The following is a 26,348-nucleotide window of genomic DNA, read 5'->3' as shown; positions in this document are numbered from 1 at the left end:
TTTAAGGGTTCAGGTTGAATCTCTAACACACACACACACACACACACACACACACACACAAACAAACATGCACAGACACTGAAGCCTTCTTGGACAGGACACTTTACCTCACACCCCAACCAGAGGCAGGAAAGAGACTTTCCCCCTTGGGGGTGAACAAAGTCTGTCAAATCAAACAGTGTGTGTTTATCCCTCTGACTCATTTCCCCCGTCTGTCAGTGTCATTATGTCTTTTTATCTCTCGACCCCTCTCTCTCTCTCGCTCTCTCTTCCTCTCTCCCCATAAGCAGCTTTAGAAGCACCACTCTGAGTTGCAGCCACTAACCAAACATGTCTTCCCTCCGGCTTACACACCAACTGCAGAGGGTCAGGCTCTTTAACTGGGAGCCTGTCTATACGGCGAGATAGTCCATACAGTCGCCACTTGTCTCTACTGCAGGGATTAAAGCCCCACTCAATAATTGCAATGCAGTGGTGCCCTCTTGTGAAACAGCAGTACACCACTGCTTGTTTTTTATACTTTAATTCAACACAGAAAATTCATAATTTAGAGGGACAGAGGCTTCTTTACAAGAACTGATTGTATACAGTTGCAACATTTTATTCTATATTTATATGAAAGTAAATGGTGTTTAATTGTAGTGTTTGTAGATGTTTTTTTTATTTAGTCTGAGGTATAAATAACAGTATTAAATATATATTAAAGTGGTCAGGAGACTAGAAGCAATTTTTTTTGTGTTTGGCGCCAAAGTCTTCCAGAATAACACCATGGCTTCTCCAATGATGTAACTTTGCAGTATTTAGACAAAACCTACATATTGATGGTCAATTCTCTGTGGTTTAGGAATTAGAATAATACTCTGAATATAGTCTTGGCAGTCTTAAGATCATGTCCTAAATTTAACAGTGTATATTACTATTAATGTCCATTACTGAAACCAGACAAAATACAGGGTTTGAAACCCAAATGAAAAAACAAGTAGTCTTTCTTCCCCCTGAACTTGAGCCCTGTCAGTTGCTGTATAATTTCTATTTACATGTAGAAGTGGATTTGTAGTACGGGAAGTGTTCTGGTTTCCGTTTGTACTAAGCTTGTAGTCCGAGTAATATACCATCATGTATCAGCAGGCTGCGGCGTATGCAGGGAAAATGGTCCGTGTGGAGAGCAAAAGCAGGCGGAACGTAATGCGCCGTAATGACATCCCGCCTCCCATCAGCGTGATCTGAAAACCATTTAGCTTCTTATAAATCTCTATAAACAGATATCTGCATGCTAACAGCTAACAATCCATTCTAAATCTAAGATTCAACTTGAGACAAATTCCCTTGATGCTGTGTCACGAAGCCGGTTTCCTGACTTCCTCGTATGCATCAGAAATGATCGATCCGTTCTCCATTCAACAATCGAGCATTTTAAAAGTACTTTGTCTCCTCTTGAGGACAGACCTGACAAAGCTTAATTTTTTAGTTTTTACTAATCTGCATCACAATGTTGAATTTTTAGCAAAGGCAAGACCTGTTAGTTCAAGTAAATTCATAAGAAAAATGAGTTCTTTTTCTGTAAACAATGCGGCACACAGAAAAGGAAGTTGTCGTGTACCCCGCCGTGTTCACCGTTGTGCCTAGAGTCGATATATCACCATCAGACTATAGCCGAAGGGATCCGAGATTGGCTGCTGTATTACTGGGTTTTAGATATCCATTTACGATGGATATTAAGGTTATTCTTTGTGGTGCTCACAGCTTTTAAAATGAACAATTCACCAACACCTTTAACAGATTAGCTGTGAACAACATTACAATCAGAGTCACAGTCAGAATTAGTGTTTGTTTGCCATGTGTAATATAAGGGATTTCACTTCCACTTGATGTTCCTCAGAATGTGTTTACACAGTTCAAAAAGCAATTAACATGAAGATAGAAACTAAAAAAAGTTGTACCAAAGTAAGCGTCCCTATTAAATCTTCTGTATGGATCAAAAAAATATTGCGGAGGGAAAACATTTTGCAGTTGAATTTTTTGAAGTATTTCTCAAAATTCGGTCTTGGTTTATTGACTGACAATGTAATCTATTATAAATTACAACAATTCTCGTAACATTTCTTACTGTATATGATACCTGACAAATATTGATCAAGATGCCCTTTCCTGCCAAAGAATAACTAATTTCCAATATCTCCCAAGAAATTGCATCATCAAAGAGGCACCGTGAACCAAATTCCATTAAAATCTATGGCAGCATAAATAGTCGATAAGATGAATTTTCTATGCTTTATGACCTACTGATTCATAATGTATGGACTTCTAACAGATGCTTTTACGCTCTGCTGGAAGTTACGCATTTAACAGAGGCAAAACAGAGACACTGTACAAACAGGTCATACATACTGTATGTTAACTCAGAATGTGTTCTACATCACAATAATAAAAGTCAGCAGAAAGAGGAGCAGCAGCAGTTCATTTCTGAATCACATTCATATTGCAAGGGCACGTTTTTTTGGCATTTGAATCAGTATTCCCTTATGTTCCTTCGTATTACCATGAAAATTGTGTCAGGCTAATTCTGCTTTAACCTGGCTCGTCTCTTGAGGTTGCACACTGTACAGCATGCTGCCAAGCCTTGCCATATTCACACACTGTCAAGTGGAAGTAATTGCGAGTGGCATGACCTGTGTATCCCCATGTATGCGTATACACGCTGTGTCTATGTGTACGGCTGTGCGTAACTCTGGTGTGTCAGTGCTTTCTCTTTGTTTCCTGTTGAGAGCAAGTAATTCTGGGCCATAACCTCTTTATTAACATCTCTGTAGTCTGAATAATGCACACTGCTGGCATCTGATGACTTCTGACTGACTTCATCCCTCGTTATCTTTTCTTATGAAAATGGAAGGAGACCTCTGGCTTTTCGCTTTTGTACCACATTTTGCATTATATGCATACAGAGATATTCTCCTACAGCAGACTGCCATAATTTTACTACTCCTTTTTAACAGTGTCTATATAAAAGACCAAAAACATGTGATGCAGTTTTAATGTTAGTGCTGTTCCAACACACATTGGCCACTTAAAATGACTAAATTGCTTCCTGCTACTGAGGACATTTATCTTCAGAATATAATCAATGGATTTGAATTTATTTTCTTTTTTTCCTACACACTTGATTCTGCTCAGTCTTTAGGGCCTGTGTCCATTAACACCGCTTTTTGCGCTGGCAGCATCCCAACCTCAATTTCAGAGCGCTTCTTGCCGGCGCTTACTGTTGCTAGGTCATGACAGTTGTCTGGCAGCACCTCCGCTTCCCTCGGTAGTAATCGTTAAGTCTGTTTTAACTTTCTCTGTACTTTTCTCTTTAATACTTGATTTTATTCAATGAAATTTTACAAAGAAAACAAAAAATGATGGAAAGAAATTGTGTCCCGGCATTAGCAGCAACACTAGACATTAAAATTGTATTCTCCAAACAAACGTAACATTACGCTTCTCCTCCGCCATTGTTGTTGACAAAGTTAATATCTGAAGTCCCGTCCCTTCTTGCTTTTGATTGGTCGGTGAGGGAGAAGTGACATTGAAGAGGGCGGCGGTGTTCCAAAAGTTCAACTGTTTTCAACTGAGAGCGCCGTGAAAGCAGTGACAAAAAACAGCTGACTAGGAGGGCATTTTGCGTTGAGGATGCTGAGCACTAAAAAACGCTGAACTGCTTTTAGTGGACACAGGCCCTTATTGTCCTGCACAGGCAAAGTGACTTGCAGTGTAACAAAAAAATCATACGTCAATTAAATATTGGTAAATAAATAATAAATATAACCAAATAAATAACTGAAGACAGGGATTTTATTGTTAATTATTACGTTAATTATTAAGTGCAAATAAAGTGACCTCATTGCACACACTTAAGGGAATGTTTCAGATTTCCGCACCTGGCTCTGGGGAGACTGTACCACTGACATAAACAAAGCCAATACAACAATTTATTCAAGAGCTACACATGAGTGATATGACTATGCTAGATATGAGTGGCCATTATTTTTGCACAAATCCCTTGCGTTGCATTAATCTTTGGTGAACTTTACTACATGGATTTCCACTGTTGACCAATAACAAACCATCTTGACATTGCCAGCCTGCACTCTTCATTATCACCTGCTTTCTTAAAAAAACTATGAGTTAGTGTTGTGACGTTTGAGAACGATCCGATTTCATACAGAGAGTAAATTTACTGACAAAGCAGAGGGGTATGGCGCCACCTTGTGTTATGTTTACAATGTAGGTAGAGTAATTTACTGCTGCTAACCCGGGTCCACACATGAAAATTGAAATAATATTGGTGGGATGTCTAAGTTCAAATCTGATCCAAATCTTACCCTATCATCATCCTAGAGATTATTTCGCAGATAAACGGGAAAAAAAAGAAAAGAAAAAAGAACGATGCGCTTCTCAGAAAGGAACAGAGCCATAAGATCCGGTTCCTTTCAAAGAAGCGTAATTCCCAACACTACTTTAAGTGCATTTGAATAAAAAGGTCAGTCATTTATCCTGACTGGCAGATGCTTTGCACAGGCAAAACAGACACTTGAGGGGTACCTATATCGTCATATTTTGATGTGTAGGCATCCTGACAAAGCTGCTGTATTTGACAAGCTGGGAGTGAAAATGTGTTGTGCATACAGGGGAGCAGATGAGTGAACCCCAGCACAGCTCTGGAGTCACGTTGGGGACAGTGGAGCGGGGATGAAGTGGTGCAGTGTAAGATGCCCTCAGACAGAATAAGCACAAGTATGGGTTAATTTAAGGAAATGGGCATTACACTGTTTAGAAGGTTAAGTATTAATACATTGGATAATCTGGATTAGATAAATGAATTACAAATGTAAACAAAAATCCAAATATATGACTGTGTACAAACTGACTGTATGAAGTTAGCTGATATTCTGTTGAGTTACAATTTCTGGGACTTTCCCTATATACACATATTTTAGGCTAAAGTACAGTGTTTTGGTGTATTTTAAAGGTTTTTAGTTTGTAAAATCTTATAAAAACCATTAACTGAGAAACTTGCTGTTCTGCTGCATCCTCTTGCTTGGCACAAACACCAATAAAACAATCAGTAAGGCCTGTAAAAATGGGAAATGTTTAGTTATATAACATATTTCAGTTTTCTGTCTGATTGTATTTCCTTTCCTCTTCTTATTTCACTTAATATGCACTAGGAGCAGGACTTTGTGCAAAAATTGACAAATTAAAACATTGTGACTTTTTTATTGCGAGAACAGATAGCCTAGTCTAAACTGTGAGCTTCTCTTTGTCTTGGTAAATGAGGACACACAATATCTTTTTTAGTTCTGGGTCAATAAAGAGTGAAACTTCCTTTAATAGATCTGAGAACTTGATGTTGTTTTTCACACAACTCTTGGCAAATGAAATTGCTCCTATCCAAAAGTAGGAATTAACTTCTTAATTTCAACATTACAACCCATATTCTGACTCATAATTACCACTGAACTCATGCAACGCTGTGACTCAGAGGTAGAGTGGGTTGCCCTCCAATTGGGAGGTAGGTGGTTCAATCCCCAGCTCCACCAGTCTACATGCCAAAGAATCCTTGGTCAAGATACTGAACCCCAAACTGCTCCCAGAAGCATTGTGTTGAATGATCAGTCGGAGATGTGCCTTGTATGGCACTAAATCAGTGTGTGAATGTGTGAATGAAAGGGTAAATGTAGTGTAAAGCGCCTTGAATGGTCAGAAGACTAGAAAGGCATTAGATGCAGTCCATTTTCCATACATTTTTCCATAAATTAGTTAAAAACAAAACCATGATATTTTTCCTAAAACTAAGACTTTGGCGCCCTTACATTCTCAAGTCATTGTTAAAACATAATCAATTTGGCACCATTGCACAATGTTAACCAAGTGTTTCCATCCATCCACCAAATTATCTATACCGCTTATCCTCTTCAGGGTCGCGGGGGACTGGAGCCTATCCCATCTGTCATTGGGCGGGTGGCGGGGCACACCTCGTACTGATTAACCAAGTGTTTATTAAACTTTAATCAACAAAATCCAGAACTCACAAAATGTGAAATCTTTTGCAGCAAGCCTTACTTTGAAAAGCCCTCATTTATAATCTGTAAAGTGTCCTCTTTGAAATTCTTATCGGACACCTACTGCTATCTTGACCACCAAGCCCTGCTCGTGCCAAGCTGACATGGGAGGTAAAAGAGTGCCGTTGATAGTAGGGTCTGCGGAGGCTTGTGGGGTCACTTCAGTGTTCTTCATCCCAACATGCCATGTCTCTCTTAACACCAACTCCATCTTTTCTTCTTCCTCTCCTCATCTTTCTCTGTTTTTGGCAGACACTGGCAGTAAGTACACCAGGGTGTTAAGAGTGTCATTAAGCTTTCATTAAAACACCATCATCATTAGAGAAGGATTAGTTATTCCCTGGATCCAACACTTCAGCAGCTCAGGAATATCAAAACACAATCAAAGTCTATTAAAACAACAATGTCGCCAGCCCGCTGAGAACCACCAGTTGGCTTCCACCAACTTTTGTTTTTTTCCATAGTGAGAGACAGTCTGTTCTGGCAGTAGATACACCTGGGACTGTCAACACCGCGCTAGAAAACATGTTGCCAATGAGCTTGTTAGCATGTAAAAACTCTGAGTAAACAGCATACACATACTCATGCTGCAGGTTCACCTATGGAAAACCCTTTTTTTAAATGTCTGAATGGGAAGAGCTATACTGCTGTCCAAAGGCTTACCGCAGTAAATACATATTTTGTCAAAGTTTGTAGAGCTGTATAGTCTTATAGTATGTCTTACTAACTTTGGGTAACTTCAAATGTAACTGTTTTAGCCCTTTAGGCACTAAGGAACAAGTTTCCTACCTTTTATTAGCCTGATAACTGAGGCCTTCTGGATTTCAATTCTTAAAACACTGTATTACAACGTATTTGTGCACATTTGTTAGCTGAGCTTTGTTTCTGGTTCCAAAAGCATTCTTTCGATACAGTACAAAAGCAGTATTGAAGTTAGTGTGAATGGATTGACTGTTTTGCAGCGATGTTGGAGGGAGGAAGTAGATTTATTTTAGACTTTGAGGATAAAACCAACCAAGATATCTGGCTTAGGCTGAACAGTTCCAACCACTTTACTACACTCCAGATCTCAATAAACACAAATCTCCATTTGGATAGCCTGAGTAGTATCGTCCACTGGAGGTTCTCTGGAAACTGTTGTCACTCTAATTTACCATATTTTGTTGTGCGTATGTTTTGGTGGCTGAAAAACAAACTAGCTGATGGGTTCCGAGGCTGCCAATCTCAATCTGTATGGTTTTATTAAACATGCTGGCTGTAAATTCAGTTTAAAAGCCCAAACTGAATAAAAATGCTCCATATCAACACCTCAGAATAAAAAGGCCAAGGTTTAAACCTTTTCATAAACCGATCAACTGAAAAATTATACCATGTAAACGATTTGACCCATTTACATCCTGACTGTGTTCTTCTGCGCATGCCCTCCGTCATGACAGAATTGTGAAGTGATGTTTCACAAGCATCCAGGTTAAACTGGACACCCTCCTATAGCATATTTTTAATTCAAACATTGAGAGACCTTAATATTATTGGAAGGCTAGACGGAAGAAAAGTAAGAAACATAGAACTTTTCCGTATTCGGTAATTCTATAATGTTTCTAATACCAAGATCCTCATCCACCATTGATTAACATCTGAACAGCCTCCCCTCGTGCTGGGCCCCTGCTGTTGCGAGCAGCGTCTCCACACAGAGAGGACTTCTTGTAGGTCCATGCACGTCAGTTACACACGTGCCGAACCGAATGCATAATGTGCGCATGTCACACCGATTAAATGCGTCCCGGCATGTAAACAACAGATTGTAATGGATCACATGCCATGTAAACCTGTTTAACTGAAATCTTCAATCGGAATGACACGAAAGTGTGCGTGTAAACCCAGCTTAAAAGTAACCAAACTATTTAGTTAGTGGTTACATGCAGATTGAGAACTGGTTGTTCTCAAAACAAGGTTGGTAGAGGACAAATCAATAGGTTCAATATGTGACACTGACTCACATTAAGTATTTTCATACTATGACTTGCCCAGTATTAACTTGCACAGAACCATGAATTCTGAACAAGATGAAACAAGGCACAGGCAACTTGCCCAAAGCCCTGATTGCTTCTTTTTGTTCTATGCAGATCATTAAAATGTCTGAAAAATTCCTGATCTCCCTTACTCCTCTAGAGGAGAGGGATGCTAGAATCAGACGAGAAAGACTTTGGTCTTATCATTAAACTTTGAAAGATAGAAGTGTTTTAAAGTTTTGGGGATGGAAGAATATCAGAGCAGGCCGTTACACAGATGTAATTTGTCACATTCTTCTTGAACACTCGAGTAAGGAAATTGATTTGTTGAATGAATGATTTCAAATATTAAATTTGTAAGATTCATTTGGACATTGAATGCGACGGCTTGAAATCAGATATGCAGTTTGTATTGGGTTTTACTTGCAACTTAAAATCAGTTTTCTTTATAAATGTCTCTGTCTCTTAGTCCAACCAGTCGTGGCAGATGTTCAATGTTTCTCTTAGTTAAAAGGAAGTTTTTCCTTCCCACTGTTGCCAAGTGCTTGCTCATCACGGAATAGATGAGTGTCTTTGAATAATAATTTTAAAAAAGCACGGTCTAGACATTGACATTGACATGGTCTAGACTTTACTTGAACTGAAGGGCAAGTGATACGATTTTCTTTTCACGGGCAAAGTAGAATTGGTAGAAACAGAAAATTTCATCTTGGCCCTATGTCTCAACTTCAATCCTTTTTTATTCTGACTGAGGACTGCTTCATTTAATTTGTATATTTGAGGGACAAAAAACCTTTACTAGATTCACCTGATGACTTCTTGGATCAGTCAGAGGCTGAGCAGCCATGGAAGCACTTCACATGTGCAGTCAGAGGGTACACTGATGCTAAAACCATACAGTTGGTACAGTCGCTGTTTTGACTCTTTTGCGAATATAACGCACACTCTTTTATGCTGTCTTTTGCATGTCATGGAAAAGCTCATTCTTGGGCTATTATGGAGCTGCCGTCTGGTAGCCAGTGACACCGTAAATTTCCTTCATAGCAATTCACATCTAACGTCGAAGACCGTGGAATAACAATGAAAGAATGGCATCCGGAGCCCCTTTGAGTCCAACATTGACATAATGAAGAACCTGCTCTGTGTGACTGGATTTAGAAATAGACTTTCAACAGCATTTTATGCTTACAAAACCGAGCTGCCAAAAGCGAAGCAGGAAAGCATGGAATTAGTACTGACTGGAAGGAACAAAAGTATGAATAATTCCGTCCGAATCAATAAGCCAGATTTAATTTTGGCGTTGCGATATAGAGAACTTTAATCACTTCCTCTCTCTTCTCAGTACCTGCCTCTCTACTCAAATCTCCATTCCTGTCTCTCCGTCTTCTATCCGGCCGCTCGTGTGAGCTTAGTCTAATAGTGAGATGTCACATATTCATGGGGCTGAGAAAGAAGGAGCCTCCTGCAGTGCTTATTAGATGTAATGCATTCCTCTCCCCTGCTTTGATCACTGCGGGAGACCATGTGACGCTTCCTGCCATCTCATTTGTTTCATGTTTTAAATCTGCCGTCATCTGTCTCCATCGTCTCCTTACGATTCATTCTTAGAAATACGCACACACAATCACACTGACACAACACAGGCCTGACTGAGCCAAGTCTTGGGGCTACATGTTGTATCCTATGTGTGTCTGACGTGGTTAAATATGTTTTGTTATGCTTTACATCACATGGTATTTATGTCTACAGGCTTGTTTTTTTTTAGAGTGGTGGGGCTGTAGAGCTGGCAATGTGGGGGTGTTCTGTCTGTTTATCTGCCAGTCAGTTGGTCGATCCATCTGCTATGATATAAGGGGAATAAAATAGTACAGAATGGCATCAAATGGTAAAAGTAAAATAAAAAACAAGTATAAAAAAAAGAATGTTTAGGTTGAGGTACACGTGACACTGACCTCTCAGGGGACCCTTGTTGTCTCAGCCGCAGTGCATGAACCTCTTGGGGAAACCTCGCTGTTCCAGTTGTTTACATCTCTATGAAGATATCAAATGTGGCACAAGTATGTCTCACTGAGATCTTTAGGAATGCTTCGTTGTTTTCACTATGATATCTTCCAGAAGGGCATGATTTAGGACATTTCTTGTCCAAGGTCGGTATTTATTTAGCCACTTTAGTTAGCAATTTGTGTTGGACTGCATGCCATAAAAATCAATAGAATGCAGGGAAATACATCAGGACAAATACACACACAGCCCTGATATGAGGTTTTCAACATTATTCCACTGCACTTTTGTCAGTCAGTAATGCAACTTGGCTCATAATACACGACAAAAACATCCATCGTAAAATGTAATTCAGTCTTTTATTGAACCTTGAAAACATATTTCACACATAAAAGGCTGGGTAGCTATAGAACCTTAACATCATAGGCCTTTAGTTCATTATACACTGATGCTTTGGTCATTGTCTTATATATTTCCTTTTAAAGGTAATGTTCTATGAATCTAATTTATCTTTTCTGTGTTATTCTGAACACATCCCATTAAAACCAAGGGATTCATTGTTCTACAAAGTTTCTCTAAGGTCCCCAAACTATTGAAACAGGATTTTCATGGAATTTGTTAAGAATAAGTTAATTCTTTAATAATGTAATAATGTCCATCCCTTATCTATACCACTTATCCTATTGTGGGGGGGGTGGAACCTATCCCAGATTGGACGAGAGGCGGGGGTACATCCTGGACTGATCACCAGTCAATCACAGGGCTGACACATAGAGACAGACAACCTTTCACGCTCACTCCTACAGAAAATTCACAGTCACCAGTTAACCTAATGAGCATGTCTTTGGACTGTGGGAGAAGGCTGGAGTACCCGGAGGGAATCCACTCATGCACGGGGACAACATGCATACTCCACGCAGAAAGGCCCTCTTTGTCCGAACCAGGACTCAAACTAGGAACCTTCAAACTGTGAGCTAGCACTAACCACTGAACCATCATGCCGCCCATCTAAGCTCATGTCAGACTCTCAAGGACAGAGTCAGAGATGGGCCTCTAAAAACGATGAATTAGAAAATGAGGTAACAACAACTATGAAGAGCGGCAGTTGGTGTAACCTCTTAGGGGACACTTTTTACACTCCCTCCCTAAATAAGACATATTAATAGTAATTAGAAAAGAGACATGAAGATTGTTGCAGTGTCCCTTTAACTTTTCAGTATATCATCAATGTTACAAAAACATCAGTTAGGAAATCAAGCGGTGTCTCGGAGTCCATGAAATACTAACTTCTTGACAGTTTTATCAAAGTGGTTAGATGATTTTTCCACCCATCCTCGATATCATGCAGTAAGCCGCTACTCTTCCCTCTTTGTTGAATATGTCAAGATGTCAGAGGCCTGCACAGGTCCTCACACAAAACGCACAAATAGAAATGCTGGCTGTACAGATCCAGTCCATCAATCCAGGTATCAGCTAATATCAGTGTCCAGTATTGGATAGACTGCATTACAGAGCATGGGCACTTCCAAGGTAAGATTTTATTCTTCTTTTTACTGGACATTCAGAGGATGGAGACAAAAGAGGAGAAGGACAAGGTTAAATGCCATGAAAAACATTGACAGTAAAAGGCAGGAATTTCAAGGAGACGGCGTGTGAGGAAGGACAGGTGGGAAGAGAATTTCAGTACTTTGGCTATTTCAAAATATCAGCCTTTAAAATATGTTTCGTTTCTTCATTGGATTTATCAGTCTCAAGGCTTTGAATTGTGGACTTGTGTTGTGTTTTCAGGACAATGCTGCTTTGTGGGGACGCCACAGGTAGTTCACATCAATTGATTCAAGTATCTCTGTTTAAAACCAGATTCATGAGTCAAGTCTAGAGTGGGCTAGAAGGGTCATTTTAGCTTACGTACTTCTTGCACTCCTTAATACACTTTCTAAAAGTTTTCACTCTGTCTTTGATTAAATATAACGGGAAACTCTGACTACACTTGTATGGTGCCTATTCACTTTACAGTTGCTACATTGTGGCATTGGGTTCATTCGGCCGCCCTCTCCAGGAACACTTAAATGACCTTAATATTCAATGGCTATTGAGAAAATTGTGTGAAGTTTCATATAGCAATGAAAGAAAAAAACGGGTTCTGAGGTGAGAGCCAATGGACAGACATATAAAGTATATAACTACCACACTACTTTAAGCCTCACCACCTACCAACTGTCAGCTCTTTCTCTTTAACAAACTCCTAAACTTTACTTAACTGTAACAAGAGAGCAGGCAAATCAGAAATGGCTTATATTGTTGTTTAAAAGTCCGTGTTAGAAATGTTGATTGTGTTCTATAAAAGAGTACGGTAGCCCTTAGCGGACATGCAGCCATACATTTTACTTACTCTGTTTTCCCGTGATTAAGAGTTAGTCCTCGTCGTTATCTTGAGATCTATTTGTGATAGATTTATCACCTTATCACGATAACGACACAGCACCACAATAACATCAGAAGATCAGATGAGTTGCAAAAGCACCAAATGAACATAGAAATAGGCTTACTATTTTACCTCATTAGTGTGGGCAATGGCAGCACTGCATGTGGTGGTCTGTAATATCACCGTGACCGTTCTATTTTTTTGTTTTCTATATCACCAGAAAATTATCCCATTAAGAGAAAACCAGCTTTGTTTTCCCAAGATAATGACAAAAATAAGTCGAGATCTCTAGAAAACCACTGAACTTAACTTGTTATCAAGGGAAACCAGCTTTGTTATGCCGAGATAAGTCGAGATCTAGAGAAAACGACCAGAAATAACTCGATATTACTGGGAAACACAGTAAATAAAATGTATGGATGCATGTCCACTAAGGGCTTCCGTAGATGAGGGCATGAACTAGATTTCTAGTAACTTTACTCTTAACACAAATGTGTTGCATTATGGGAAATGTGGGACACAGTGTTATCGGAGGTGGGAACAAAAGTTCACCTATTATATGGACGTGTGATAGGACTATTCACTAATAGTGCAATATGTCCCTTTTAAATTACCATTAAGTGCTTGAGGGCTTGAACAAGAGGCTGTGGCAAAGTCAAAAGTGTACTCAGTTTCCACCATAAAAAAAGAAGCAATAGTATTGTTATCAGGCAGTGTTTGTGGATAAATAACGGAGAGAACGCACATGTTGACACTACTCTGAATAATTACCTCTGGCAGTAATTACATGTAAGATGCTTGTCAAGACGGGATTCATGTGGAGTGGGAGAAGACGAGGGTTAAAAACAAAAGTCCGACATCAAAGACAATTGTGCTCAAGCTTCTTTTAATGAAGGGTTTGGAAAGAGGTCTGAAGTGTGTGGTAATGAAGAGCTTTGAATCTCAATGCAATAGGCTACCAGAGGTAGAGACCTCTTCATCCTTCTTATTCTGTTTGCCCCTTAATATTGATGATCTAATAAATGTGCTTTTCTTGTATCTAAAAATCTGAGCTATTCATGGTTTCTGGAAATCAAATGTTGTTTTCAAAGACATCAGTTTTTTTAACTAGCAAGTATGTCAGTGAGGGTTTTTTTTGTAAAGGAGACATTTACAAGTACAAACATGAACAAAATACAGTATCATGTTTTATTTCCTACCACACAATACCATGCAACATTTTGAGTACTTTTTTTAAACAAGACCCCACAATATGGTATGATGAATCAAATAGTCATTCTGAACTAGTAGCTCTCATTTAATCGTATCATGCTGATGTTAATATTGAAAATTGTAACTCGATTACATGAGATAAATCCATTCATTAATGCAGCATTAAGGGGGCTTGATAGCTAAGGGGAAATTTGTATTGTACAAGCCTGTAATCTTAGCATTTCACATAATTACATTCAGTTATTGAGGAGGTACAACAGTGCTCCTGGTGCTAGCTAGCTTGCTAACTGTGAGCCCATTAGCTTAGTGGCCTGGGAGACAACAAACAAGTTCCCACAGTTAAAGAGTGTATCCTCGACTGTTAGTCAGACGTTTTTACTTCTGGAAAATAGTTCACCGGGGGTAAAAATGGAGGGAGTAATACTAAATAATAATAAAAGCTAACAAACCACAATAGCTCTAATTTTCCTCAAAGTTCAGCAGTTCCAAAGGGGGCAAATTAAGTCTGTCAGAGACATATGCATTCACAACAGTTGAACCCAACAGACCCCCTGGAGCAACCTGGAAATCCCCTGACCACACCAATTCCTATGAAATTTATTAACCTCACGGCAACATTTGGCCTTTTAAATCCTGATACAACCGGGCCTTTATAGTTTCTCCGGGTTGTCTTTAAGGCACCAGTTTTGAAAGTAGTATAATTTTCTTCTTTACAGTCTTCAACATTTAAAGCAACTTATCAATCATCAGTTAATTTGCAATTAGTTTGTACAATAAGAAATCTTTAGAATTTCATTTTCTATATTTAATGTGACCCTCTTTCCTAGCCTTTCTTTCACTCTCCACCTTTTTCTTTGCGTCTTTCTTCCCCTCCACCCTACAGTGTCATCTCATTTCTCTTACCCTTCTCTTCTCTTGTCACTTTATCTTCTCTTCGCTTCTTACCTTATCCCCTCTCCTCTCCTTTAACTACTCATGTTTTTCTTTGATCCTGTCCAACCGTCTCCTTCCCTGCCTTTCCTTATTTACTTTTTTTTTACTCAGTTTTCTCAGCCCCCCACACCCCCAGCCCCTTTGTCCTGTCTTCTGTGTTGCCCATGGATTATTAATCATCTCGTGGAGCTGGAATGCTGCCGTGACACTCTCTAGACCCGCCACAGAAAGCTATTGACTAGACGTTTGGTTCAAAGAAAGCATAAGGGGCTTTTTCAAGGGTTGCTGAGCATGTCCTCACAGCTAAGGTTAGAATATGGATTATTCACAAGCTTGGACAAGGTATGGTTCAGCTGCAAGAAAGGCAGAAAAGTCACAAAATGCTTCAGTTAATGGGGTCTACGAGATGCAAATGGCTGAGGAAATTGGATATTACAGACGACGCATGCATACCTTTGTAATGAGAAACGACTTTGTCTGTTAAAAATAATTTACTTTAGCCATGACAAAGATCAAAAAACCTGGCTGTTATATAATATTAAAGACATTTCCTGAGACGTATTGTGTGAAAGTGGTCTTTTGAAGTTTGATACTCTAAAATACAGTGTTGTTCTCTGACAAAGGAACACTGTTGGAAATCATCGCATCACATGGCAATGTACAGTAACTTCGATTGTGGATTACTTTATTGTTATCTACTGTTATCATCTAGATGTGGCCAGAGTAGGTAAAAACGCATAGCCTATCAGTCATCACAAAACACACACAAATTTTCCAAAGCCGAAGCCGACACCACAGGCCAAAGTTTCAAAGTTAGTTTAGTTAGGGAACCTAAAGTGACTTCAGGGCCTGTGTCCATTAACAGCCTTTTTTGAGCTGGCATCACCCACAACCTCAATTTCCTCAATTTTCCTCGCTGACGGTCGCTTTCCTTTTTAGACTGTTTGCCTTCATTTGAGCGTCAAATTTGTTTATTTTTCTTTGGATTTTCACTTATTTTTGAAGTTGTATCTGTAGTCATCGACCTTTTCTTTGTTTGTTCAGCAATAGTAGATAACTGTTTACTCACAACACTTGCAGAGACCAGAAAAGCAACCGCTTAGCTCCGCCCACCCTCTCTGGCAGACCAACCACTGCTGGGTGATGGAAAACATGTCACTAACTGGGCGCCGCTTAAATATACACTTACAAATACTATGAACATGATACAGGTTTATGATATGATACTATATTCCAATTTTAGGTAAGTCAGCTACCTATAGGCATTTTTTGTGCTTTCAGTATGAAAAAATCTAATATATATAAATATATTATATATATAATATTTATATCACTAGAGGTCCTTGCTTATTAGTTAAATACAATGTTTCTTTTCACCCCAGATTTTTGACACGATTGTCACATTACGATGTTGTAGAACCCAGATTTTGTAACAGTAAATTGCCAAATTTTCCATGCTAGTTCTGAAGTTAGTATGTAAGAGCATTGTTTCTAAGCAGCACATGGCTTTGCATTGGAAAGCTTCGACTCAAATATACACCAAATCCTTCGTTACAGTAGCACTGACAGTGTGCTTACAATGGAGTAAAAACACAAAAAACTGCATGTCAGAACTTGTTAATATAACGCTTTGAACATTAAGTAAAGTAATATTTCAACATGAAAAGTCTTAATAAAGTCATGGACAGAAATGTTTGTTGCTCTGGATTGTTGCAAGCATATAAACAATTCAACAAACTTAATATACTGTAATAAGTTTAAATTGTCATTGTACTAATAAATGAGGTTTAAAGTCATCATAAAAACATTTGAACCTTTATTATTTTACAATCTTTACTAAATGTTTTCTATTATTTTTCCTGTATGTTCTGCTTTCATGAATGGTATACTATAGACAGATAATGGCAGTAAAGATAAAGAATATTTCTTTTTCAATGGCACATAACTGCATGTATTAACAACGATACTATGTAGATACTATGAGTTAACGTTTTCAATAATAGCTTGGGCAACAGAAGGGCACCCAAAAAAGTACCCTGTGGAATTCCATATATTACTTCTGTAATGAAGGTATTAAAATTATCCAGGGCAACACAATACTGTAACATGAAATGTAACCATGTCTCTTATTTTTCATGGATCTTGTTTCACTGATTTTCACCACAATTTCAACTGATTGGTTTCCTGTTTGTATTTTTCCAGCTGACGTGTCAAGAGAGGCCGGAGGGAGACTGACATCTCTTTTGGTTCAGCCCATTTCTGCCTTCCTGGCAAAGACATTACTGTCCTCTCCATCCACGGGACAGGGGGACTCCTGTATACCGCTAGCCATGCCTCCCAACACAGGTAAATACCAAACATATCGTATGACACAGCCTTTTGTAGACAAATAACACTTTGGTGCCTGAAAATTTTGCTTATGCTTTAAACTTAAAAGTTTGGACCAATTAAGTAGGAGCGTAAGACTGACTGAAAGACTTTTTGCTGCATCTGCATTGATAGAGGTGCTATATGGGTCTATTGTAATGAAGAAGAAACTGGACCTGAAGGCAACACTCTTGACTTACATGCCTGTAAGCTTTAGCTCTTTTCTGCAACAATGAGTTTTTGTCGGGTGAATATTCCAAGGTGATGAAATTAGCTTCCATTGCTGGATGGTGAGGATCACCCTAATGGATTGTTTGTGGAACTCTGAATTCTGGGATGAGTTCTTTGTATAACTGAGGTTCCTTTGCATTGAAAGGAGCCATTTCAGGTCATTCATGCCTCTGGATATCCCAAGGATGCATCCCTGTGGATTTAATCTAGGAATGTCCAACAGGGAGGAGATATGCATACATATCTGTTATTAAAAAGCCTTACACATTAAGGTCCCCCTGGAAGACCTGCAGGACATGAGTTAATCTGGACCTTGCTAAGTCTGCTGCCGCCACAGTCTGGACAGAAGCAGGAAGTGATTGTATTTGTGTCAGGATGTGGAGTTCAATCTAAAATAATAAAAAATTCCATTAAACAAGTGTTAGGCAAGATAACAGTGGTGATTATATTATCATCTGTCCTACAGATGTCCTGCTGCATCTAATTACCAGCTTTGCAGGGATCCCTTTCAATCATATTGACTGCATTATCAGAGCATGTTGCTGTTATGTGTATAAAGATGAATCTCTCGTCTTTGATTCAGATTACAGATGGAACGATGTTACGATTATATAGTTGTCAGAAAAATAAAAAGCAAGTATTTTGGTAATCAATGTAAAAATGCCAACCATTGCCTACATTTTTTTGAATGTGAAGATGTTCTGCTTTTTCTGTTCTTTTAATGCTTTCATTATGAGACTTTGACACGCCCAAATTGGACATACAACTTTCTGTGTTAGTTGAAAAGTGTCTGTGTGTCCGTGCATTGATAAATTGAATTTTCTGTTAAAATTTAAGAATTACCTGCTTGGAAATGGAAGTAATCGAAGATCGAAAAGTACACCTACCAATACATGGACATGTTATTGACCAGAGAAAGTTTTACTGCATCTGAACTGTTGTTTTCGTACAGCTCTGCTCCATCAAAAAGGATCACACTCACCACCGCCTACCTTTCCGAGCATATCAGTCACAATGTATGTTGACTCATTCAGTTCATAACCTGATGTCTCCAGAAAATGTGGCTTTGTTGAGTCACAGAAGTGACCCGACTACCTTAACTCCACCGCGGTTTAAATATCCTCTGGACATGTTTGAGAAACGTCATGGTTTCATATTTCTTCACTTTCTTTTTCTCCCTCTAACTCTCTGTAACTACATGAAAACTTTCCCTGATGTGAAGTGATTACTTTAAAAGTGTGTTAAAAAAAACTATTTGTACTGTATTGAAGTAGTTCTCCCCTCGGGATTAAATATATTTATTGGACATCTTTTGGATTTAATATATTAAATTAAAGAGAACATGGGTTATTACTATGTAAATTGTTATTTCCAGACAGTAACTTCATTTTCTGTGAACTCCATTTAAAGAATCAACTTCTGACAACGTCTGTCAGGTTTATGACTATTTAAACCTCTACGTTTATGTCTATTTTAAACGTCTACGCATAAACAAATATGGAATATGATCACCATAACCATCTCATAAAAGAAAAAAAGAATGAAGAAAAGATTCATATAAGCCAAATACACAAGCAGATATTACTGATGTACCTGGTGGATAAGGGTTGCTGCTACATAAAGAGGTGAAAACTGGACAACATCTTGTGAAAGGATCTTAGAACAGCCCAGAAACATAGTAAGCGATCCACCATTGTTGGCATCGTCCTGCAGGTCATTTGGCCGTTCTGTCTCTCAGTCGGCTTTCAGGCAGGCTACGTTTTTTGCCGGATGCTCCTATACATATGTAGTAAAGAAAAATGTTGCAGATGGTGATTGTTTATGTGGTTGCTTGGTCAACTTTAGCTTGAGTTGTTGGGCTAAGGAAAGGGAGACTCTGAGACAAAGCTATATAGGGTTCATTTTCTACTGAAGAAGTAAGCCATGGATTTCATTTTACATTTATCCTGGATTTATAATGCCATTTATAGACAGGTTCATGCACAAATGAACAGTATGCCCCCATATCCAGTAGACATACTTGGAAAATACTCTTTTCAAACAGATGGAGGGATGATAAAAGTAGGCACAAAGGTTAGGCCGATTTACTGTTTGGTTCATATGCAATGTGTGGCCTGTTTTAGTCTTCGGTCTAATATTATCATTAGCCTTTCTACCCCTGAAAGGATATGATGCAGTTGGAGAGTCTTCCTTGATTAAAGTATGTCATAGATGTCAGAGGAGCTCAGTGTTGGCCTCTGGTCTGGCATGGGCTGAATACTCTCAGACTTTGCTGAGCTGTTGCTGGGTCACAGCTTTACAACAGCAGGCCAGGGCTATGCTAGGCCTGGAATTTCTGGCGGCAGCTTTGTGGTTGTGTTGCAAGATCTCTCGGTTGCACTGCCTCACTTCGTTGTGGCAAGGGTTAGGTTTTTTTTTTTTCAGAAGTACTACCCACAGGCCAATGAGTTGACTGACTGAAGCCATGTGCCTTACTTTAAAATTATCTCTACTCCCAGACTATTATACACCAGTCAGTGAGTGTTACTGACAGGTGGAGTCAGTAACACTGATCATCTCATAACAATGGCCCCTTTCAGTGGGTGGGATATGTTAGGCTGCAAGTGAACATTTTGTCTTGAATGGGCAAGCGCAAAGATGTGAGCGACTTTGGCTGGATGTGTGTGTGTGTCGCTTACCTGGGGAAGACATGGCGCCAGGATGCAGTATGGGAAGAAGGCAAGCCGGCGGAAGCAGTGTGATACTTTGGGCAATGTTCTGCTGGGAAATATTGGGTCCTGCCATTCATGTGGATATTACTTCGCCACGTACCACATAGCTAAACATTGTTGCAGACCAAGTACACGCCTTCATGGAAACGGTATTCCCTAATGGCAGTGGCCTCTTTCAGCAGGATAATGCGCACTGCAGACATTACTCAGGAATGCTTTGAGGAACATAACAATGACTTTGGGGTGTTGACTTGGCCTCTAAATTCCCCAGATCTCAATCCAATCAAGCATCTCTGGTATGTGCTGGACAAACATGTCCAATCCGTGGAGGCCTCACCTCGTGACTTTCAGGACTTTAAGGATCTGCTGCTAATGTCTTGGTGCCAGATACCTCAGCAAACCTTCAGATGTCTAGTGGAGAGATTTCAGTTTTAATGCCGGGCAAGGTTCGGTACACAAAATAGGCAGTCAAAAATCAGGCTAAGATATCCAACAGACGTGAGGCAAAAGGCAAGGTATAAAGGCAAACAGGGTCAGAATCAGAGGTCAAAAACAAGAGCTAGGAACAAAATGCTGGAACGCGACACAAGGATACAAACAAACTGGCAACGAGACAGGGGAAGACAGAGGGTAAAATACATGAGGTAATGAGGGTGATGAGACACAGCTGGGGAGAGCACAATCAGGAGCAGGTGAGCACATGACGGGGAGGGGCAGGACACAGACCTGAAACAGAAACAGGGTTGAGTGATTTCAAAATAAAACAGGAAGTACCAGACAAGACACATGAGGAAAAAAGAAAAGAAAAGTTAACCTAACGGGCAGGCATGACAGTTGTAGCTAATCAGTATATCCTGCATACATTACGGTAACTGTTGTTTGTATTGTCTCATTGCCTAGCTTTTGTTTTTGCCCCCTTTTGTCATGTTATTCCACCCCAAAAACCATTAAAAAACTGCAGTTTTATAGGAAGGAAAACTGTCCACCCTATAAAACTTTAACAAGAGTCTTTTCAGCAAACGTTCCAAAATGATGTGTTTTAAGAAACAAGCCCTCTGGTGGCCATCAGAAGTAGAGACTGACTCTATTCCAAGGGGTGTAAAAGAGGGCATATTATAATTTTTATTACACTCCTACCAAATCAACAGAAAGATGAGGTGATGGTGGATGACTGGGTCAACAGAATGCCAGACTTTCATGTCCAGTTTCCTATTATTTTCCTATATCACTTGTCATCCTGGAACCCTAACCAAGTAAATGTAACCATTATGTTTAGGGGTGACCCAGACAAAAATAATTTCAATGTAAACTACATTGTTTTCCAAAACATCCCAAAACCACTTGACCAAGATCAGGAAAGCAGTATTATTTATCTCACATGACTTTAACTGTTTTGAAAGGAAACACACATTTCAGCTTGTTCCACCGGTGGGTGCGTCGGATCAGGAAACACTTTTACGTGTTGTCCTCGAGGGGAGTTGCAAACAACACGTTTGACATTCAATTTGGAGGCCTTTTTGTCAAGGTTTGCTCAGTAATGGCAATACTAAACCTAGCACCTTTTCCCAATGCCTCTTGTGTCCCTGAATCCTGAATCCTGCTTGAGAGGCCTTTCCACTTTCCAAGACCAAGGTAAAAAGTCTTAGCTGCTTCAATCCAAAGTGCTTGGGTATTGAGCTTCAAAAGCCCATATTGAGCCCATATCTTTTGACCTGAAGTGCGGATAAGGAAAAAGCAAGAGGTATAAAGCTAAAGAGGCATGCAGAGATAACATTTAGGCTATACGTTATGGGCAGTTGTACCTGTCGCCCAGCAGGCCGGTCAGTGACTCATGTAGAATGTTGCTCTCACTCCATTATTTCAAGGTTCTCCTAACACAGCACCATCTGAAAAAAGACCCCCAAAAAGATTAGCATTCATGGGAGTTTATATATAGACCTGCTCTCTCACCCTTCCTTTATTACATTCCCTTTTTATTGTGGATGTGTGCTGTCCCTGCTCTTGTTATTTTGTGCTGTTTAATTACTTGAACAATTTTTATAGCGCTACAGTTTTGATTGCCTTGTAATTTGACTTGGTTCTTGCGTGCGCCACGTGGTCGGGTCATCATAAATGAGATGCAGTTGTTAATTAACCTATCGTGAATGAGGTGAGGGAAGAGATGCAGGGACAAGCTCCGACTGTAGGAGTTTTACCTTCACACAAAAGGAGAACGAATAGATAAATTGAGGGATTAAATAAAAGAGACACTTTCTTATGATCGGGGTTTCAATATGCCTCCTTGAAGGGAAAAAGAAGAACACTAAAACATGAGTGAAGTAGGGAAGGACATTGACAACCCTAAGGGCAAACATAATGTGTGAAAAATAACAGTGTAAACAAACGGCGACAAAAGAGGAGGGAAATAAGTGAGTGCAGCAAGGTCATTTCTCTCGCAATGAAAGTAGGACTTGCCTTCACTTAATTGACCCACACACAAATTAAAATAGAAAATGTTTTGAAAATAAATATATATAGCAAGAGTTCCTTAGCAACACAAAACGTATGTGTTCTTGTCATCCAAACACACCAAAGGCAATGAAAGGTGACCGAGGAGATGAAGTAATAACCTAAAGGGCTGGTTCAACCAAATGTTCTCAAGACTAAGAGTGTACAGCTCTTATCAGGGGCTCCAACAGGCTGTACTGTAGCACAGCAATGCTCTGATTTAAAGGAAAAGTATGCCTACTTACTTACAAACCACCTCATAAAGATGCTCAAGTTAGCATTTATTTGTCCCTTCATCACACGTTGTTTGGGGTAGTTGTGGCTCAATGGTTGAGGCAGTCGTCTCTCAATCGGAAGGTTGGGGGTTCAATCCCTGACTGCTGCGATCACATGTTAAAGTGTCCTGGGGCCTGACACTGAACCCCAAATTGCTCCCAAAGGCTGCAGTCGGTGTCTGAATGGCCATAGAATCCTGATTGGTGATTGGCACTTAGGCCTTTGCCATCAGTGTGTTAATGTGAGTGTGAATGGGTGAATGTGACATGCACTGTAAAAGCGTTCTGAGTGGTCTGAAGACTAGAAAAATGCTATGAAAGTACAGTCCATTCACCATTATCAAAATGGTTAGGTTCAGGAAGGCTCCTTGGCTAATGTAAGAAAAAACATCAAGATGTGGGTTAAAAACATAGTGTTGTGTTTCAGTTTCACAAGGCTTCTGAAAGCTATACGTTTTTTGATCCATTCATCGCCCAATACAGCACCCCAAGTGAACTTTCTCAGTCCCTCTACAGCATCACTCAAAGGGGTGGAATGGGTTTACATTTATTGAAAACCCAGTGCATCTCATGTAGACACTTAATTGTGTATCTATATAAAACCTTGAGGGCCATTGCACAGCAATGGAGTCTGACCAATTGGGTATGAGAACGCGCTGATATTACAGTGTGCCGTGCAAATCTGAACTGTGTAGGTGTTCAGTACATGTGCAAATGACACCTTTTTGACACGTCAGGCTGAATCACGTCTATTTAAATAGTCTGTCATAGCTCTTTATGGAGGTGATGATCACCACTGCCAGCTCAACTTTAAGATAGTATTTTACTTCCTGCTTAAAAGAAAGATATTTTTCTAGAAATACACCACAGTATACTTCCACTTTGAATCTGCGAGACAACAGCCATTGATTGCACAACCCCAAAAGGCTTGCCTGCCTGGAACCTTCAGCACATGTTGTTACCAACACTGTGGGTTTTTTGGGGGGAGAGGCAGTGATACAGCTACGGTTTTCTAACTCCTGGATCTCAATTGTAAGTCTACACAAACCTTGAACAGCTGTGTCTCCACTTTAGTCTTCGTCAAATGTTGGCCCCATGCCGATTCAGTGAGATTTTGCAGTTTTGGGGTGATCCTATAAGGTGATGCTTCACATAGAGTAATGAATAGTAGTGTTGGGATATTGAAGTGTATGTGGGTGGTTGTGTGTATGGTTAGATAGAGTGTGCATATGTGTGTAAGAGGGACAGAGAGAGAGAGATGAGATGGATATAGTATTACGAGGTAATTCCTGCTTTCCAGAGTAAATCCCCTCTTATCTCAGCATCATCACCGCAGGCCTTCACCACACTGCCACCTTCTGCTCCATCATTCCCTCATTCTAACTCCTCTCTTTTTCACTTAAGCCTCCACTCACTCATCCCCCCTCCCTCCTTCCAACCCCAGCAGTTTTTTGGGGGGCATGCAAGGTAGTCCTCATCATTTGTTGCCAGCATGTTTTCCCTTTGTGCATGCGAATGCTCTGTCCATATCCATTCAGTTGCCAATAAATCCAAGCAGCTGGTCACTGACTGGAACACTGATTTCTGCTGTTTCCCATGTTGCACAGATAACAGTCACACACACATGCTCGTCACTGTCATGCACCCATGCTTTCTGAGTCAGTCACACAGGCAATCAATAATGCACCGCCAAAAAGCAGTGGCTGAAGACGTGACTGTAATTGATCCTTCAGTGTAGGAGGGCAAATTGTGCGTGTGTGTCCAACTCTTGCACTTGTGTTGTTTCAAACTGAGAGCTTTCATCTGTTGTTTTGGATTTCAAGCTTTTCAAGGTGTCTTTATTGATACTTTTTGCAGCTTTTAGCTTTGTAGAATCCCAATGTAAGTAGTCTCTTTCTGTCAGTAGATATCTTTCATTTGTCACAGAATCAGAATTGTGAGTCAGAAGCCAAACCAGCTCTGGCAGAGGTATGCTTGCTTTTGAAGTGCACATTTCTGAGTGTGTGTGTGTGCCCATTCGTGTTTATCCCCACTCTCTGAAGACAGGCATCTGTGTAGACCGAGCTTAGTGTACACCATACGGTTCTGCTAGGTAGGCTGCTTTTTGAAGTGTTTCCATTACATCAAATGAGTTGAAAAGAGGGAGAGAATAGGCTCGAGAAAGGGAGAGAGACAAAAGGGAAGTTAAAGAGAGAGAGCGAGAGAGATGTAATCTGTCTCCAATCGATTGGCTGCACCTCTGACCACTCTTGGGATCCCACTATCATTTGTTTCCATCTGTCTGCCTCCTTTCATTTTTTTCTCCCTTTGTAATACCGTCTCTCCTTATTTTTTCTCTTTTAATTCGCATTCAATTAAGGCTGGCTCTATTGCCTGGCCATTGGTTAATTGCTCAGGGGCCCTCGGTGGAGATCGTCAGACCTTAACGATCTCGCAGTTCTCTTAGCACTATACGTGTATGTGTGTGCAAATGTGTGCATCTATATCTTTATTTCCTTGCCTCTGTGTATATTTACATACATCATATCAAAACAATTGCTATCATCTCATTAATTAAAGGCTTTGTAACTGTATGCTGTGTTGACTGTCTTCATCAGCAGTCTGTTTAATTAAATCACAACAGTGAAATATTTTCTCTTGCAATTCAGTTTTCACAGCACGTGAGCCGCGTGTGCACGAGGGACGTTATTAATGACGTAGGGATCAAAACGGTCATAACTATATTAAATCTGCACCTCTTATAAGCTTTATAAACAGCGACAATCAATGAATTTATTTCACTACAATATTGTGGTAGCTGGCCGGAGGGACATCGCCAGGGATCTGAAAGTTTGATCTTGAGCGCACAACTGCACGTGGATTGTTTGCATTGCGTAATTGAACTGCATATGATTCTGTGTGGACAGAAAGCGTCTGATGTCAGTGATGCGGAGCAGACCCGCTTTGGCCGTTAGAACACTGTGTGAGGAGTAAACTGGTCCCGCTGTTGTTTATTTGGTTGCCATAACTTCACGTGTGATTGACGTCCCGTGACTCCTGTCAGTGTTTCAGTGCTCTTCCTCAACAAGGAGAGTGGGCGAACGACCATTCATTTGGAGCGGAAATCTCCACAGAGACGTTTAATTGCCACTTCAGGACATAGTAATCTGAAGCTGCAGCGGCAATAATTCTGTGCTGACGGGCCGCCGCTACAAAATGTATGTAGCGGAAACACTGTAATATATAGAATATAATTCTTATCACATGCAAGCTCATCAACTGTTATCCTTCATATAACTTTTTTCTGGAAGGCCCATCTGTAGCACTGCCAAATCATACCTAAAAAAACATCATAAATCAGGCTTTTTTCTTTCTTTTCATTTTTTAAACTTATACCTGCAAAATCTAATGTGCAGTAATACATTTATAACCCAGGTTTATTATGAGCCAATTTGGAGATATTTTAGCACCTGCATGAGAACTGGCCATCATTGGCAAACTCCAACGTTAGCTCATCTGTGGCAATGTTCGAAGATCAGAATAACAGCTCTGCCTGTTCAGCAAGTAAAGTAATCGAAAGATAAAGTCTGCATGGGTTGGTGGCCAGGGGCGAAACA

The 26,348-nt window shown here is 39.9% G+C and overlaps 1 protein-coding gene across 1 annotated transcript in view; it reads left to right on the top strand.

Moving 5' to 3' along the window:
* LOC138607860 (inactive N-acetylated-alpha-linked acidic dipeptidase-like protein 2) overlaps positions 1-26,348 on the top strand; it is a 328,674-nt gene that overhangs the window by 124,763 nt on the left and 177,563 nt on the right. Inside the window, exon 7 of the mRNA XM_069680514.1 lies at positions 16,884-17,027. Within this exon, the coding sequence (XP_069536615.1) occupies positions 16,884-17,027 (144 nt within the window). The remainder of the gene's footprint in view (positions 1-16,883; positions 17,028-26,348) is intronic.

Source organism: Semicossyphus pulcher, unplaced genomic scaffold (genome assembly GCF_022749685.1).
Source record: "Semicossyphus pulcher isolate SPU_LCO1_2020_fin unplaced genomic scaffold, fSemPul1.0.p SCAF_4, whole genome shotgun sequence".
NCBI classification, from domain to species: Eukaryota; Metazoa; Chordata; class Actinopteri; order Labriformes; family Labridae; genus Semicossyphus; species Semicossyphus pulcher.
This window is presented reverse-complemented; position numbering and strand designations above follow the sequence as displayed.